The following is a 19,807-nucleotide window of genomic DNA, read 5'->3' on the forward strand; positions in this document are numbered from 1 at the left end:
GGTGTGTTTATGTATGTATCTACGATGAGATAGAAAAGGTTAGAAGGAGAGTAAACGGGTGGTACTCGTATATGCTCCTGTATATCTATGACAAACTAACAGGTACAGTTAGTACACTTATATTAGATGAAAAAGACGGCAAGCTGCAGAATCGTGTGCAGGCCGGGTAAAATGCTTAGCGACATTTCGTCCGTCTTTACGTTCTGAGTTCAAATTCCGCCGAGGTTGATTTTACTTTTCACATTTTCGGCATCGATCAAATAAGTACCAGTAGATCACTGGGGTCGATATAATCGACTTAATCCCTCCCCCGAAATTTCTGGCTTTTTACCACAATTTGAAATCATTGTTATTATACTAGATGAAAAAGGCAGTGAGTTGGTAGAATCGTTAGCACGCCGAACAAAATGCTTAGAAGTATTTCATCCGTTTTCACATTTTGAGTTCAAATTCCGCCGAGGTCGACTTTGCCTTTCATCCTTTTGGGGTCGACAAAATAAGTACTAGTAGATCACTGGGCGTCGATGTAATCGACTAGTCATTTCCACACAAATTTCAGGCCTTGTGCCTTTAGTAGAAAGGATTATTATACGAGATGAAAAAGGCGGCACGCTTGGCAGAATCGTTAGCACGTCAGGCAAAACGCTTAGCGGCATTTCGTCCGTCTTCACGTCCGTCATTGAACCATTCATCGACACCTGCGTGCCATCGGAAAACCACTATTTTTGGTTTCAAGACGAAATGTTTTCTTCCATCTGGATAATGCTCGGTTACATACAGCAAGAATGACATTCCAAAGGCTGCAGCTGTTGGAATGGGAAACGATGCCTCACCTATCATATTCACCGGACATTGCCCCAGCTGATGATCATTTATTCTGCAGTTTTCAAAATGATTTGGACGGAAAAAATATAAATTCTGTAGACGAGGTCAGAACAGTACTGGAGGAGTATTTTTCGTCACGGACAAGTGAATTTTGGAAGAGAAACCTTGCAAGTCTACCAGATAGATGGAAGAGCATTGTAGAAAATGAAGAAGAGTATATTTTAGATTAAAAAAAAGAACTTTGTTATCTTAATTTTGAAAAACAAAAGAAGTATTAAAAAAAACCGCATTATTTATGGGATGACCCAATACTAGATTGAGTTCAAATGCTGCCGAAGTCGATTTTGCATTTCATCCTTTCGGGGTCGATAAAATAAGTACCTACTGACCACTGGGTCGATCTAATTGACTTCCCCCTCTCCTCAAAATCACGGGTTGTGTGCCAAAATTCGAAAGAATTACTGTCATTATGTTCTTCATCACAATCTCTGTCTACAGCGTCTGACTCTCAGTTGTCATCGTCGTCATCAGCGTCGATAAAATCGTACACCACCACCACCACCACCACTAGCACCGTCATCCTCATCATCATCGGCGTTGTTGTCGTCGTCATCATCATCATCATTATTATCGTTATCATCATCACCATCATCATCATCATCGTTGTGGTCATCGTCTCATTGTCATCACCGTCATCATCGTCGTCGTCGTCGTCGTCGTCGCCATCATCGCCAATATGTCCATGACCATCACCTTCTATCTTTTTTGTTACTCTCCTCTCCTCGTCTACCGTCACCTGCGTCCCCCCCTCCTCTCCAGTCATGCCCCTCATCTATCTTCTTCACTTGAACGGAATTCATTACATTTAATCAATTGATTGATGTCCGTTTGTCTTTGTCATTAATTGTGGCCATTGTTCCACGTAATGGTCAAACACAAAGTACACCATTACTGTCAGCACCACTACCACCACCACCACCATCACGAATACCACCAACACCACCACCAAGACCTTGCATTCACCCTTACCATAAGCATCATCACAACTAGTTCTACCACCATCACCAACACCATCGCTATCACCACTTCCACCATCCCTACCACCACCGTGTTCCGTATAACTACCACCACCACCAACAACAACAACATTACCATCAGCATCATCACCAATATCTCTACTATCGTCTTCACAATCGTCTTTACCACCATCACCCAAAAAAACACCATCATCCCACCATCAGTACTACTTCATCATCTTTACTACACCTTCTAATAGCAATACCACCATCCTCAGTAGCACCACCTTCACCAATACCATCATCACCACCACCACCATCATCACCACCATCACCACCATTATCCCTAACCCTCTCCTTCACCACCGCTGCTGCCACCGCCATCACCACCGCCATGGCAACTGTAACTATGCTAAAGGTTTATTATCTTAACCCTTTAGCATTTAAACCGGCCATATCCAACCCAAATATTCTACTTGTTTCATGCTAAGAGTGTAGTGTAAGTGTAATTAGGTAGGAGAGGCCGATCAGATCCGGCCTCTCATACCTAACCAGCAATGTCATTCTAAAAATATGCAATCACAGCGTCAAAAATCTCGTGTATTATCTCGAAGCTACGAGATAATACACGATTAATTCAAACCAATGTGAATAAATAGGCTTTACATTTCACCGAATAACCTGAATGCTATAGGGTTACAAAAAAGGAAAAGCGAAAAAATAATACTGAATATAATTATCGTCCTGTAGGCACTATACTTTATATAAAGATGGAGTGTTTCGATCATAGGTCTACTAGAGCTAATATATTATTGAGCAACAACAATAACGAGATCATCTACTAAGCTCCAACATTTTACACTAATTACACAATACCCTAAGCGTGATATACCACTACCAACAACATCAACAACAACAACATCACCGTCGTCAAAAATTCACCTGCACCACTACTACCGCAACTACCATCTCTTCATATTCTTTACTTTGTCTGCCACATACCACCTCTACGGCAAGTCAACGAGCGAATGTCTACGCAAGAAATAGCAGTCGAGTCTCGTCTCCAAAATTTATCTTAACACGCGAAAATAAAAGCTTATGAGTATACTGTTTTCTACTCTAGGCACAAGGTCCGAAAATTTGGGGGCGCGGGGGGGGGGCAGTCGATAAGATCTACCCCAGTACGCAACTCTTATTTAATTTATCGGTGCTGAAAGGATAAAAGGCAAAGTCGACCTCGGCGGAATTTGAACACAGACTTTGATGGTGTTTTTAACACTGATGACGAGGATGATGGCTGTGATCGTCTGTTGCTGCCGATGAGGAGGAGGAGGAGGAGGAGGAGGAGGGGGAGGAGGAGGAGGAGGAGGAGGAGGAGGAGGAGGAGGAGGAGGAGGAGGAGGAGGAGGAGGAGGATAGTGGTGGTGGTTGTGGTGGTGGTGGTTGTGGTGGTGGTGTTGATCGTCTTCGTCGTAGTCGTGGTGATGATGATGGTGGTAGTGGTCCTGGTCGTGCTGATGACGATGATGGTGGTGATTGTTGATGGTGGTGACGGTCGTCGTGGTCGTGGTGGTCATGATCGTGGTGATACCGTTGATACCTGGTTTTAGTTGACACAATAGCAACTTTTGCAGTGGGGAAATCGGGGGTGGGGGTGGGATGGAGAGAGCGGAGTGGAGCGGGGGACTATTGCAATAGATGGTATCGACTTTCTGGAGTTTGATTGGTGTATTTTGTGTTGACCTTGGTGGACTTTGAACTTTCAAAAGTGAAACATCGAAATTTACAGACCATGACAAAGTTAGTTATGGGGAGACTTTCATCTCTACATAACGTGTATGTATGTGTGTGCGCGTGACCGTGCGTGCGTGCGTGTGTGTGTGCGCGCGCCCGCATGCGCATATGTTGTATATATATATATATATATATATATGTGTGTGTGTGGTTGTCTTTGTTCCAATGTGTGACGCGCACTCACAAACATTTACACAGACAAATACACATGCATACATACGTACATTCATATATATGCTATGTATGTGTGTGTGTGTGTGTGTGAATGTGTGTGGATATATATATATATATATATATATATATATATATATATATATATATATATATATATATATGAAGAGATAAAGCTTTATGTAAATATACGTGCATACATTCATAGATGTTATATGATCTTAACTTCTTAACATCTTTAGTTCTTTAGTTTCTTTTAACCAGCAAGGCCAAGGCCATCATGGGGCACTATTTTGTATATCGATATATATAGACACAAAAACATGCACACACGTACACACTTTAATGAACTTTAAATCAATCTAAATTAGCATCTGCCACTAATTTACACACACACACGCATGTATATGTTTGTGTGTAAACTGAATGCCCTCACTCTTTAGTTATATATTTAGAAGTTATATGTTACTATTCACATATACACATATACGTATGTAGAAGTATGTGTATAGGCTTATATTTGTCTTTACATACACACACACACATGCACACGCGCGTTCGCATTGACGTAATAAAAATCAAGTGTCACACGTCATTCTCCTCTCTCTTTGTTCTCACTCTCACCCCACTCTCCCTCTCTGTTACTATATTCCTGAACTTTCACCGATACATTGTTCCTTGTCGTAAATAATAAATGAATTTGTGGTGCTACTCTTTTTCAACCTGCTGCAACCGTTTTTGTTTTTTGTTTTTTTATTATCATTTTCCAGGCATGGATTGACCTCTTGTCATATAGATTATACCACATATATAAAATATCAATATTTATCATATGTGCGTCTTTTCTGTGGGAGATTAAGAAACTTGTTTCATGATCACATTGTTCTAGGTTCATTATCGTTGCTTGACGCCTTCGTATTAAATAATATTTGTTCCAAATAAAGGAAAATATTCACACAGGGAATATCTTCTCGTGGAGGGACGCAGATCTCTTAGTGGGTCACAGTTATCTCTTCTCAATAACAACTAATAGGTATTAAATATTATATCAACTATTTAGCAGAAAATGTCTGAAGATAAAAATCATATAAGTTTAAAGGCAGAGAGGACTTTTAAACTCGAACTGTATGAAAGCTACTTATAAGATATCCATCATGACGTATAAGCATTTTTTCTACAATAAGCACAGAGCCTTGATTTCTTTATTTTCTTGTGATGTGAGCGGCAAGTCGATTACGTTGAACCCCAGTACTTGGCCGGCACTTTATTTTATTGACTCCGGAAGGATGGAAAACAAAGTCGAATTCGCTAGTATTTAAACTCAGTGCGAAATTAACCGGAAGAAACATCGCTAAGCATTTTTCCCGCTGGTCTAACATTTCTGCCAGCTCACCGCCTTTGCACATGAAGCATTAATATCAAATAAGGCAAGCTTCCCGTGCTGAAACACCAATGCATACCTGGTCAATTAATCATGCTATGCTGAAGCGAGAGTATATGGAGCAGTAGCTCTCTCTGCCCAACCACACTGAGAGCGTAAATACTGCAGCAGGAATGGCAGAATAAATCCAAACAATACTCCTTTAAATGCAATTCATCCATCAAACATGATGAAAAGTACACATCTTTGTCAAAATATATCTGGTACATAAAAGAACAAAATACTAAATTCCAAATTAAACGGAAGGGCGTAGAACAAACTAGGCCTTTTAAAAATTGTACGTCAGAGACAATTTGTACCTAGACACAAAGCATCCAGGTACAAGTGGTGGTTAGAGTATTCGGCCCACGATCATAAAGTTGTGAGTTTAATTCCCAGTGACGCGTTGTGTCCTTGAGCAAGATACTTTATTTCATGTTGTTCCGTTCCACTCAGCCGAAAAAAATGAGCAGCACATGTAATTTAAAGGGCCAGTCTTGTCACATTTTGTATCATACTTAATCTCCTTGAGAACTACGTTAAGGATATGCGTGGAGTACTCAACTACTTGCACGTTAATTTCACGAGGAAGCTGTTCCGTTTATCGGATCAACTGGAACCCTCTACGTCGTAACCAGCGCAGTGCCAGAGAGAGAGAGAGGGGGTGGAGAGAGAAAGCGCCCCATACTATAAAACAGAATTTAGTCCGTGAGATACCAAATAAGGTCCAAGGACTTTACTGAATGTTGTTCAATCCTGGAAATTTACATCGCCACCAGATTAGGCACTTAAACTTTAAACAAAAGTTGCTCTGTATTTACTCGGCACCTCAAAATACTTTTATACTCGAGAAATTTACGACCAGCAAGAGATTAAACATCGGACACCTCGCCTTTATTAATTTATAGCAATAAGAGAATTAAACCCCGGAATCCAAACACATAACAAATGGATAGAAAATTAATCATTTCTATATGCGTGTGTGTGTGTGTACGTGTGTGTGTGTGTGTACGTGTGTGTGTGTGTGTGTACGTGTGTGTGTGTGTGTGTACGTGTGTGTGTGTGTGTGTACGTGTGTGTGTGTGTGTACGTGTGTGTGTGTGTGTACGTGTGTGTGTGTGTGTGTGTGTACGTGTGTGTGTGTGTGTGTGTGTACGTGTGTGTGTGTGTGCGTGTGTGTGTGTGTGTGTGTGTGTGTGTGTGTGCGTGTCCTTTTAAGTAAGATGTATTTTGGATATTTGCACCTCGCTTGGTGTGTACATATCAAATCTCGTCTACACATTCAGTGAAGATGAAATATATTGTGAAAGGCATTAGCTGAGACAAATACAGATATACATATGGATATACGGAGACTCAAACACACACATACACATGTATACATGCACATATACATACATATATATATATATATATATATATATATATATATATATATATATATATATATATATATATATATATATATATACATACAATACATACACAAACACACACAAAAATACTTTCATACGGCACCTTATATTTATATGCGTGTGATAAATGGCCGAGATATGTAGCTGTCAAAATGTGAGTGCACCAAGACTTAAGTAGTTAACAGATAATGGTAGAGTTTATTAATTACATATATAGTGTGCTGTCAGGTTAAGGAACGAGTCTTTTATTAGCTTGCAGTATTGTGTATGACTACAGCTCTCTCAGTTATAGCTTCGATGTAACCTTCATTTTGATATAATGCAGACAAGATTCCATCGCACCCATTAGTTATCCATCTACGGAAATACATTTATGTATGCATATATACATAGATATTTATATCTATATGTATGTGTGTGTGTGTGAATGCGCGTGTGTGTACGCTTGTGTGTGTGTGTGTGTGTGTGTGTGTGTGTGTGTGTGTGTGTGTATGCATGTATGTGCACTTCATTTATCTGTATCAATTTATGTATAGTGTAAAATGCACGGTTTGGCTTTCTGGCCATACATTTCTTTATTCAACTCGACATCAAACAGTCCGTTCATTATTTCAACTGAAATATTTAGCGATTGCTTGCGGCTGGGGCAAATAGAAAGAGTGAGAGAAAGAAAGAAAGAAGGAAGGAAAGAAAGAAAAAGAAAAGAAAAGAGAGGAGGCATAGGGGCAGAAAGAATGACAGACAGCCGGAGACAGACAAATAGAAACAGACAGAGACAGACACAGACAGAAAAATAAAAAGAGACAGACTGCGATAGAGAAGCTGATGAAAGATAAAAGCGAAGCCACTATTATCTCGGAAGATAATTGAAGAATATAAAAAGGAGATGAACTGTACAACGAAAGTGCTGAGAGATGGGAAGAAAATCGAGAAAAGGGGGAACAAAACAGAGACAATGACATAGCAGGCAGGTATGAGAAAGAAAGAAAGAAAGAAAGAAGAAGAAAGAAAGAAAGAAAGAAAGAAAGAAAGAAAGAAAGAAAGAAAGAAAGAAAGAAAGGAAGAAAGAAAGAAAGAAAGAAAGAAAGAAAGAAAGAAAGAAAGAAAGAAAGAAAGAATGACGCTAAATCTAGAGAAATTTATCACAACAGCTGAAGATTTCTTAGAGAACAGACGGATATGTTACTCAATGCCATGAAACCTTTTGGATGGGATCTTCATTAGATATTTTATCTCAAAAGCCACATGCAATGAATGGATCATGCATGTACAGCAGAATTAATATCGAATTATTTGCTATGAATGTGGCATTCTAATATCAAAAATCAGCATGTGATATTTAGCTATAGCGATTTAATTATCACGTATACTGCTTAGTCTTCGTTCGTTATTATTATCCATTCGATTAAAGCGACGAGCTGGCAGAATCGTTAGCACCGCTAGACGAAATGCTTAACCGTATTTCACCCCTTTACTGTGTTCTGAGTTCAAATTCCGCAAAAGTCGACTTTTTCTTTCATCCTTTCGGGGTCAATAAAATAAGTACCAGTTGAACACTGGGGTCGATGTAATCGACTTGTACCCCACCCACGAAAAAAAAATTACTGCTCTTTTATATAAGACACTTGCCCAAAGTGCCATGCAGAGGAACTGAAGCCGGAACCATGTGGTTGGAAAATAAGCTTCTTGACACACAACCACGCCTGCGCCTATATTATGCAGAAAAAAAAAATATATATATGATTTGAAGCCAGTTTGATAAATGCCAACGTACGAAACTCTCAGCCCTTGGAGTCACTCTGTAACTTCTGACGATTATTAATATAAGTATATTTACTCGTTTTTTGCTCTGAAATCTTGTTTACAACAAACCTATACATACATACATACATATATATGTATTTACATATATATATATATAATATATTTATATATACATGTAATGTACTTTTATATATATATATATATATATATATATATATATATATATATATATATATATATATATATATATATATATATATATATATATATATATATATATAATGTACTTTTATATATATATATATACAAACAAATGGTTTTGGTTTTGGTTGTGTAGGTGGTAATCTTGTAGTATTTTCTGTGATTATCTCCCAGATTATCAAATATTGCATCATCTAGATCACTGTTTGCACCACAAATATTTACATATTCTTATGTATACATATCACACTATGTATGTCTGTATGTATGTATGTATGTATGTATGTATGTATGTATGTACATATAAATGCTTGCATGCATGTATATGTGTGTACGCATGTATGGCTATATATCTAGATAGATAGATAGATAGATAGATAGATAGGTAAGTAGGTAGGTAGGTAGGTAGGTAGGTAGGTAGATATTTAAATACATACATATACATATACATATATATATATATATATATATATATATATATATATATATATATATATATATACATACAGGTATACACATATACACATACATAAGCATATATTTACGCCTTTGTGGGTGTATATATATCTAAGTTTATAAATGTATTGTATGCATGTGTGTGCATGCGTGTGTTGTGTATGTGTGTGTGTGTGTGTGTGTGTGTGTGTGTGTGTGTGTGTGTGTGTGTGTGTGTGTGTGTGTGTGTGTGTGTGTGTGTGTGTGTGTGTGCGCGCTTCCGTGTGTAATATATATATATATATGTATGTAAGTCTTTGTTCTAATATATATATATACCTTTGTTTCAAACCTGCCTCCGTTACATCAGAAAAAGAATTTGGTAAAGAAAAGACGAAAACCAAAACTAAAATCATGACAGTCTATGCTAAGCTTACTAAAACAATTTTTTTCACCTTTTCTTTGTTTTTCGATAAACAAAACTCCTGCAAGTATATTTTAGCCAAAACATGACAAAAACGGTTTCTTACCATGTAACCACCACCACCATCCTCAGCTCGCTGAAGCTAGTATGCCTTTTAATCCCCCTGAATCCATTTCCGTTATTCGAAACGTTCTCCGAATATATCTTTGCGATTATCTTAAATCAATAACGGTGACCAGTGGGCGGATGTGTAGGCGGAAGCTGCTGAGTGCCGGAATACATTAAATGAATGTCTTAATGGTGTATTGCATTGCCGTCTTATGTCCTTGAGTTTCAAATCTCGACCCGGTCTAAATATGTCTTTCATCTTTCAGTAACCATTATTTAATCGAATTCGGGTACCTATAGTTATTGTTGATATTTTTAGTTGCAGATTATCTCTTATTTCTCTGTTCTATGATCTCGTGCGTTCTACCCGTGACCATTACGTCTTGTGTATATATATATCTAGGATATATCTGAATTTTTGTTTTTATTTAGGTGACAAGGATGAGATTAAAACATACTTTGACTGCAATTGATAACAGCTCGAGGAACCGCATGTACTCCTTTGAGGCCAGCAAAGTACTGTAGAAGGATACGAAACGAAAAAGGGAAAGGAATAATTCATAGGGCATTTGTCTGGGAGACATAAAATGGTATTGGTTTATGGGTTTAAGAATATGGTTGTATATGAATGTATATTAGTTTGACCTTTGGAAACAAGTAAGTATAATTTTTTTTACTTATATCCACATATCTGTCAAGAATAGGCACCCAGCTTTGGTAAAGTTACTTACAGAAGGATGGCATCCTATTCTTGAAAGGCATTTTTGCCAGGTGGTATCAAAAGGTTCTTGGACTAGTTGTGTTTCGTAAGAAAGAACTTTTTTACCTAGGTTTTAATATCATCTTCGAAATAGCCGGTCCCAGTGTTCCTGCCACTTTTGGAATCTAGCCTGGAAGTTGTTTTCCGTAAGCTAGTGGAGAACCTTCTGCGATTCGCTCTGGATCTCGACAACGATGTTAAAATGGCAACCTTTTATATATATATATATATATATATATATATATATATATATATATATATATATATATATATATATATATATCGTAAGAACGGTATTTGAACAGGCACCCTGTGAGTCTCATCTAACATATTGCAATGTCTACATGCTTGTACGATGACTGAAACAGGATATATGCAGAGAATGAGACGGTTGGTACTTTCCAAGGAGTGTGATAGGAAGAAAAACTGGAATAAAATTGCAATGAATTACAGAAATGGTTAAAATAGATCACCTTAAATGATTACCATTAGACTAATTACAATAATTACTTTAATAGACGTATAAATTTGTAGCAACCTGATAATTATCAATTAAGTATGAGATTGCTTTTTCATTACGCTGTGTAATTAACTGCTGCCGATGTGATTACTTTATTTGCGTGGTATTTGAAGCAATATTTATCTGTAAAGTTACAAGGTTAATTTTCGGTTTAGTGATTGACAAATTAAATAATGCCTCCTTTTTTTCTTAAATACACTGGTTGACAAATCAGCTAAACTATAATAATAATAATAATAATAATAATAATAATAATAATAATAATAATAATAATAATAATAATAATAATAATAATAATAATAATAATAATAATAATATAATGCCTTGGATATTCTTAGTGATAAATGGCAAGAAAAACTTCTCAATGGCAAATACCCAGAGGGAGCTAATAATGTCGATGTTGACAAAACCCTTACCCATAAATGGTTAATGGCTTCTGGCTTAAAATCAGAAATAGAAGGGTTTATCATAGCAGCCCAAGATCAGTGCCTACCTTCAAGAAACTACCAGGCCAACATATTAAAGAACGGCAGCTGCCCAAAATATCGTGTATGTCAGCAACAAAATGAAACCATTGATCATGTTGTCTCAATGTGCAGTCTTCTTGTGCTTACAGAGTATCGCAACAGGCATGATAGAGCTGCACAATATATTCACTGGGTAATTTGCAAAAACCTTGGCCTGTCCCATGATAAAAACTGGTGAGAGCACAAACCACATCCAGTGCTTGAAAATTATCACATCTCACTCCTCTGGAACTTCAAGTAGAAGGAGGAGGAGGAGGAGGAGGAGGAGGAGGAGGAGGAGGAGGAGGAGGAGGAGGAGGAGGAGGAGGAGGAGGAGGAGGGGAGGAAGAAGAAGAAGAAGAAGTGGAGGAGGAGGGGGCAGAAGAACAAGAAGGGGAGGGGGAAGAAGAACAAGAAGAGGAGGGGGAAGAAGAACAAGAAGAGGAGGGGGCAGAAGAACAAGAAGAGGAGGGGGCAGAAGAATAAGAAGAGGAGGGGGCAGAAGAACAAGGAGAGGAGGAGGAGGGGGAGGAGAAGAAGAAGTAGAAGAGGAGAAGAGGAGGGGGCAGAAGAACAAGAAGAGGAGGGGGAAGAGTTTCTAATTTTGGCTCAACGCCAGCAATTTTCAGGGATGGCAGTAATTAGTTCATTACATAGATCCCAGTGCTCTGGTCAACTTCTACTTATTTTATCGAAACCGAAATTATGGAAGAAGGACTCAATATTCCACCAATCAGCACAGGTATAAGAACACAATGCTACACACGCCTTAGAAACATGGAACTACATCAAGTGCAGCCACAGAAACTCGCATGAAACTACTGAAAAACAATAACGCATTTCAATTTGAATAATAACTTTAATATACAAAATATACGTTTCAAGAATTCCTTAATAAAATATAATGCTCTCAGATATTTTTCATATTTGTATTATATAAGTATATATCCAGTTGGTGGTAAATGTAACTCAGGTAGTTTATCTCATAAACTCTGCTGTTGACGATCATCTTTTCATGTTTTCGATGGCGGTGTCGTTGAGGTAACGTTGTTGTTGTTGTTGGTGGTGGTGGTGGTGGCTGTGGTGGTGGTGTTGGTCGTCGTCGTCGTCGTCGTCGTCGTCATCGTCGTCGTCTTCGTCGTTGTTGTTATTCGAATATCGAACACGGATTAGAACTTCATGAACGGGGGAAAAGCATAGCGAACGTTGCAAATAGTGGTAACTGTGGTTCCGTTATGATTAATTCCTGCAAATTAGTTATGTTTCGTCACTTAATGATTAAAATAATAATTACAAATAATAATAATAATAATGATAATAATAATAAGCTTCTGATCTTAATTGATTAGAAGTGTTATCATGTACGTTGTTTTGTTTTGGTATAAAAAGATGGGCTACAGCAAATATTCTGCTTAATACCACAGATTTGCTTGTCAGTTGTTTGACCTGAACCAGTTGAGCATGTCCCTTGGTGGCTGACGATATGTGCATCTCTGATCATGAGCAGAAGTAGTGGGGAAGCATCATAGCCATGTGTTGAGAGGAATTCTTTGGGGTTTGAATAATTCACCTTTGGAAACATGGGTGTTTTGCTCAATATCCTTAAACAAACCTTATTCAGGGACCTTTTGAGCGGGATGGGCTACTCGACCTGAAGAAAATTCTAACTGGGCCCCACCTGCGAGGTCATGCGCTGTTTATCTTGATATGAGATCACCATGTCGCGCACATATGGTTGTGCTGCATGTGCCTGGTGTACCCTTATCAGACGGGTAGTCATGATGGGTATAATGGGCTTCGTATATTTTACCCTAGTGTCACTTTGATGGCATGCACTGCTCTCTCACTCAATAATGATAATAATAATAAAAATAATGATAATCCTTTCTATTATAGGTACAAGGCCAGAAATTTAGCGGGGAGGCGATTAGTAGATTTCATCGACCCTAGGGTTTCACTGGTACCTAATTTATCGACCCCGAAAGAATGAAAGGCAAAGTCGACCTCGGCGGAATTTGAATCCAGGTCGTAGTGACGGGCGAAATACCGCTAAGTTTCCCCCACGATTGGAAAACCGATGTGCCTCTCCGTTTCCCATGTAAATATCTTCAGGCAAAGAAGCACGATCTTTTTCGATACGATACTTCGTCCATACTTTTTTCTTGATCTGGCTCATATCGAAGAGCTCCTTATGGCTCATAAAATTGCGAAAGAAAGAAAGAAAGAAAGAAAGAAAGAAAGAAAGAAAGAAAGAAAGAAAGGAAGACAGAAAAAAAAGAAAGGAAGACAGAAAAAAAAGAAAGGAAGAAAGAAAAAAGAAGGAAAGGAAACGTATTATACAGAGGAAAATATAACGAAAACCTTGAGAAATGTTAAATTGAAATATGAGCAACTTTACCTGACTCCGAGAGTGTTTTTCCTCCATACGAAACGTATGAGAGAGCACTCCTGTTTTGTAAGTGGTGGGAACTCGGTGGTGGAGTGACGTTGCTGTTATACTGTATGTGACGATTCGTTCGGAACGTAGAGAAAAAGTATGCCGCTCAGATTCACGGAATGTGAGAGTAGACTCGGATGGCCTCAGGCGCTGGACGTTAGTTAGAGCAGTGAAATTTGGCAGGGAAACAAAGAAACAGAGAAAAAAGGGTATGTTGTAATATAATATTCAGCATGAAACCATTCGTTCTTTGTTGCAAAAATAGTACACATTGTTCATAGGCCTACGAGGTTTCGAACGACAAACCCTTCTTTTCCGCAGGTCTTTGTATTGTAGCCACTGCTTTGCTATGGGCCCTTAATTCCATTGATGGAGTCATGGAAGACTTAGAGCTTGCCTTGGGCAGTTTTCTCTGATAGAAGCCGCTTCTCATGGGCTAGAACAAGTCAACATGGTTGTAAGTTGAGGTCCCTGAACTGATGAAACTAAAGATACGATTGTGACCCGAATACCCTAACCACTAAGCTACGCGCCTTCGCGACACTGTAAATGTGAGGGAAAAGAGAAAGTGAGTCTCCTGGTTTGTTGATCGCGGTTTGTTGATCGCTTCTAAGTAGCATGGAAACACTGCGTTTACATTGTTATTTTACCCACAACTAGGTTTTGGAACGGTTACATTTATCTCAGTAAAACTATTTATGTGTGAATGTGCATAGAGAGAGGAAGAAAACTGGTGGCCCATCAAATACAGCAGTAATTTTTTCGAGCGAAAACAGTGAAAAGCTTCTAAGTTAATTAACTAACCCAGCGGATTTAAACACTTTATATAAAATTTCATTATACATTCAAAAACTTTCACAGATATATATGCAAGGGTGTATGTGTGTATATGCATGTGTTGTATGTATGTATACACATATATATATATACATACACACACACACACACACATATGTATATATATATATATATATATATATATATATATATATATATATATATATACATATATATATATATATATATATATATATATATATATATATATATATATATATATATAGTAAATCCCTAAAAACAAAGAACAAACACAAAAGAACAACAACGTGAGGACGTGGTACATGTAAAGTATTAGCAGACGCTCATACAGGTTGTATGTATGTATGTATGTATGTATATATATATATATATATATATACATATATATATATATATATATGTATAAATATATATATATATATATATATATATATATATATATATATATATACATATATGTATATGTATATATATATATATATATATATATATATATATATATATATATATATATACATATACATATATGTATATATATATATATATATATATATATATATATATATATATATATATATATACATATATATTATATACATATGCGAGCTTCTTTATAAGTATGCGTACATGTGCTATGTATGTATGCATCTATCTACCTTTATATATATATATATATAATTATACATACATGGTTACATGTGTGTGTTTTTGTGCATGTATGTTCATACGTGTGTGTGTGTAGGTATACATATATACATGCACACGTATGTGTGTGTGTGTGTGTGTGTGTGTGTGTGTGTGTGTGTGTGTGTGTGTGTGTGTGTGTGTGTGTGTGTGTGTGTGTGCGCGTGTGTATGTGTATGTATGTGTAGGCAGACAGAGAGAAAGAGAGAGAGAGTGTGTTTCTTTAAGGATAACTTTTTGAAAGATTTTAGTGTTTTCATTAAATTTGAAATACTTTGGAGCGAAATTTACTTCGTATGTCCTCTACTTCTGCTAAATTTGATATTTTTTTCGCAAAAGTAATAAATATTTAATTCTTCCCTTGTTCAGTTTTTAAGGAATTAATAGATAAAAGTTTATATTAAAGAAACTTTTTTTGCATCCACAAAAGTTATATTTTTTGCGCGTATAAATCAATATTTGTGCAACCATGTTTTTTTTTTATGCCATGTAGATATGTATGCAGATGTGTGTACGTGTTTGTGAGGCTGTGTATATGCGTTTGTGTGCGTATGCGTGTGTGTGTGTGTGTGTGTGTGTGTGTGTGTGTGTGTGTGTGTGTGTGTGTGTGTGTGTGTGTGTGTGTGTGTGTGTGAGGTGCAAAATTTGTTAGAAGTCGTTCACTTGCAGGCAATATTTTTGAATACCATTAAGGCAGTGATATGGCATAGTCGTTATCATGCCGGCTTAAAATGCTTAGCGATATTTTGTCCGCCTTTACGATCTGAGTTCAAACGCTTCCCAGGTCGACTTTGCCTTTCATCCTTTCGGGGACTGTAAAATAAGTATCAGCTGAACACCGGTACTTCGTCCGAAATCGTTGACCTTGTGTCAAGATTTGAAACCAATATTCTAAAATATTTGTTCGTTATGTCACCAGATTGTTTACTACGAACTCTCTATAGAATCTTCAGTATTCGGCAATGAAACACAAATTGATTAGAGGAACATACAAAGCCGCAGATACAACAGCAACACAGAGACAAAAAGAAAAGCACAGCAACAAGAATAACATCGTAGACAACTATAATAGTAAAAAAAGAATATCCTGTACCTCAATATACAAATGGTAGGTATTTTCGATTTTGTCGATTTTCAGATTGAAGTAGAAACCAAACAGAAAAACCACCTCTGGGTCATAAACATCCCTCTGAAATAAACAAATATATATATATGTGTGTGTGTGTGTGTGTGTGTGTGTGTGTGTGTGTGTGTGTGTGTGTGTGTGTGTGTATAAAAATAAAAATTAAAAAATTAAAAAAGGGTTTTGTATGATAGTGTATAGAGGAATATATTATTCAAAAGAATTCCAACTCTGCCTGTTTTTTATGTTTTATTTATATTCTTATAAAATTGATTTGATAAGAATATAAATAAAACATAAAAAACAGAGTTGGAATTCTTTTGAATAATATATATATATATATATATATATATATATATATATATATATATATATATAATACAAATATTATTATTTCTAAATCTCTAAAGGAGACTACGGCAGCAGTACTGGGTATTAATAGCTATCGCCAAGCTAACATGGCAGTCCAGAAAAATAAGACGAAAGCTGCCGTTGAGCAGTTCCAAGAGGCTATCGCTTCTAGCTAGCTATGTGGCACACAAACCTGTGTCCATTACAACCTTCGAACAGGGACAGTCATCAGCTTCCCCATGCACAGACTAGCTAAGAGGCGATGGCCTCTTGGAGCTATTCAGCGGTAGCATTCATCCTATTTTTCTGGACTGCCATGTTAGCCTGGCAATAACTATTAATGCCCAGAACTGCTGTCGTAGAGATTTAGAAATAATAAGAAAGATTTAGAAATAACTATATTTCTATATTTCTATTTAGAGAGATTTTAAAATAATAATAATTCTATTTTTGAAAACCAGTGGATGTGTTTCACTGAATAAATATAAAGCTTCGAACAAACAGCGACGCCTGCTGGATTCCACTACTCCACATTGATAAGGGGCAAATATTACGGAGATGTACGTAATATGTACGGATATTACGGTCACGGTTTCAAAGCGAACGAAAATATTTTGGCACAAATGAAATTTAAATGTTAAAGTGAAACTAACGATTTTTGTGTGTTCTTGAATGGCTTACAAACATCTTCCACACTGCAATTGTTTATATGTATGTATGTATGTATGTATGTATATATATATTATATGTGGGGGGGGGGTAGAAGGCAACAACTTGCTGAACTTATTCGTTCGCCATTGTTCCCGCAGGGCACAACCACGCACATTCAAGTCCAAAACGTTCAGGGTGAAAGTCGACAACATCGACCTAACCAATCAAGGCATCTCACCAGTGCAACCTTTCGCTTTAAAGTAATTACAACACGCACACACCTACATACACACACACACATGCATACATACATACATACATACATACATACATACATACATACATACATACATATGTGTGTTTATGGAAGCGTGGGGAAGAATGTATGTGAGCATGCAAATGTGTATATACGATTTATACATACATATATGTGGGTGTGCATTTATACATATCATGCATACAGATCCACACTAAAAAATTCTGTGTGTATATATATGTGTGTGTGTTTGTCTGTGTGGTGTGGTGTGTTAATACGTGCAAGTTTATACATTATCATATTGTTAATTTGAATCACACACTAAGCGATGTTATTCACAAATGAAATGTAATTTCATAAATATAATCTAAATGAGGCTTACATATAACTTCAGACTTTTCAATTCTTTCCTTTATATATATATATATATATATATATATATCTTATTCAAATATTTCGAAAGCAATTCTATTAAGATTCGACTCAATATTATAATATTCGCATAGATATTTCGTATTATTTTATGCTACGGGCTTTACTATCGAGTCTTGCGGCGTAACTTTGTATCCATCGCCTGAAACTAAGACGCCGCTCTCCATTTTTGCTACAAAAAGAAAGAATCCTGTTTTTATATTTACTGTTCTTATCATTAGTAGTATTTGAGATGTTTACTTGCGCCATCGTAATTATACGTGTGTGTATTACTAGATGTACAATACATTCATAAATATTTATATTATATAAAGACATATAGATAGATAGATAGATAGATAGATAGATAGATAGATAGATAGATAGATAGATAGATAGATAGATAGATAGGTAGACAGACAGATAAGATATTAGATGCATACATATAAACGTGTATAGACAGAGATATAGATTTACATACATACATATACATACATACATACATACAAACATACATATATACATATTATGCTTATATATATGTATATTAGTTTCGCTTTTGTTGGTTTCAGCCAGAGGCTGAGATCATCCTGGGGCACCACCTTTTGTGTAAATGGTTCTTATTTCACACTCACTTCCCGGTTTTCTCTCCGGAATTGTTTCTGCTGACGTAGCGAATCAAAGAATTAAACAGAGCTGCTCTTCTTTATGTTTCCTGTTGCAGATCACACCCTACAATTAGTTTTATTCTTAAAAAGAGAAAGGCATTGTAAAATGTAGCGCACGACAACCTTAGAAAGATATGATAGCCACGGCTGGACACATTTGATCATAAACTTGCTCGATCATATCTGACTTGGCGTTAAATGACAATAACAAAAATAGTTTGATGGTTGTCTCTCGTAGTCCTAGAAATACGGTTTCTTACTGAACAACCTGCACACGTGATTTGTTTAGAACGAACGAATGTATCTGCGGCACAATAGCTCACTCCGTCCATCCGATCAACGTTTCCTGAACAGGTGCACAGTATACCACACGTCAGATGTTGAAGAAATCGCAGAGCAACGTGAGATGAAATTCAGTGTTTTGTAGAAGAACACGACACACCAGCAGGTCAAGGAGTTGAAACCACGATCTCGAGATCGTGAGTTCAACACTCTAGTCACTAGGCCATGCGCCCTCACAAAAGAAAAAAAAGTAATAGACTGAATAACAGAAAGAGAGCAACATGTCTACACAGACACAATGCATTTCATACAATAAAGTCTAGTATGTCAAAGTACACAGTGCTCAATATAATCTTCCATTATGTAGAGGCGTGGATACATACAGAACAGTGGATTGGCGAATCACAATTAGCAGTTCAGTAGATTACCTTTCTGGGCATAGATCTATTTGATCAGAGTTAATCTTCACTTCAAAAATCTACATGAATCACGTTCATCTTTCAGTAAGTAAACAACATGTTTGCACATTATATTAACTGCAGATTCTACTGACTGCGCCAGACACGAAATCTCCATTTCCAGCTCCGTCCTTTCTTTTGTCGGTGAAGTCAGCTATCATTAACCAACATCAATTCCTTCACAGAAACAGAGATGGAGAAAAGAGAGAAAGAGAGAAAGAGAGAGAAAGGGCGACTACTAACTGTCTCATTGTGGTTTGACTGCAACTATTCCCCTTTTATCAATACTGTACTATCAACATCACCAC

At 36.9% G+C, this 19,807-nt stretch overlaps 1 protein-coding gene across 2 annotated transcripts in view; it reads right to left on the reverse strand.

Annotated features, from left to right (window-relative positions):
• Positions 1-12,198: 12,198 nt before the first annotated feature.
• Positions 12,199-19,807, reverse strand: part of LOC106870532 (BTB/POZ domain-containing protein 16) — a 125,281-nt gene continuing 117,672 nt past the window's right edge. Inside the window, exons 15-17 of one of the 2 annotated variants that reach the window (XM_089362803.1) lie at positions 16,393-16,488; positions 13,758-13,946; positions 12,199-12,605 (exon numbers count right to left, since the gene is read on the reverse strand). In XM_089362803.1, the coding sequence (XP_089218929.1) occupies positions 12,537-12,605; positions 13,758-13,946; positions 16,393-16,488 (354 nt within the window). In that variant the 3' untranslated portion in view covers positions 12,199-12,536. Of the gene's footprint in view, positions 12,606-13,757; positions 13,947-16,392; positions 16,489-18,062; positions 18,285-19,807 lie in introns of those variants that run through there. The other variant, XR_016244335.1, reaches the window with a different exon arrangement.

Source organism: Octopus bimaculoides, chromosome 14, assembly GCF_046866305.1.
Source record: "Octopus bimaculoides isolate indiv1 chromosome 14, ASM4686630v1, whole genome shotgun sequence".
Classification (NCBI taxonomy): domain Eukaryota; kingdom Metazoa; phylum Mollusca; class Cephalopoda; order Octopoda; family Octopodidae; genus Octopus; species Octopus bimaculoides.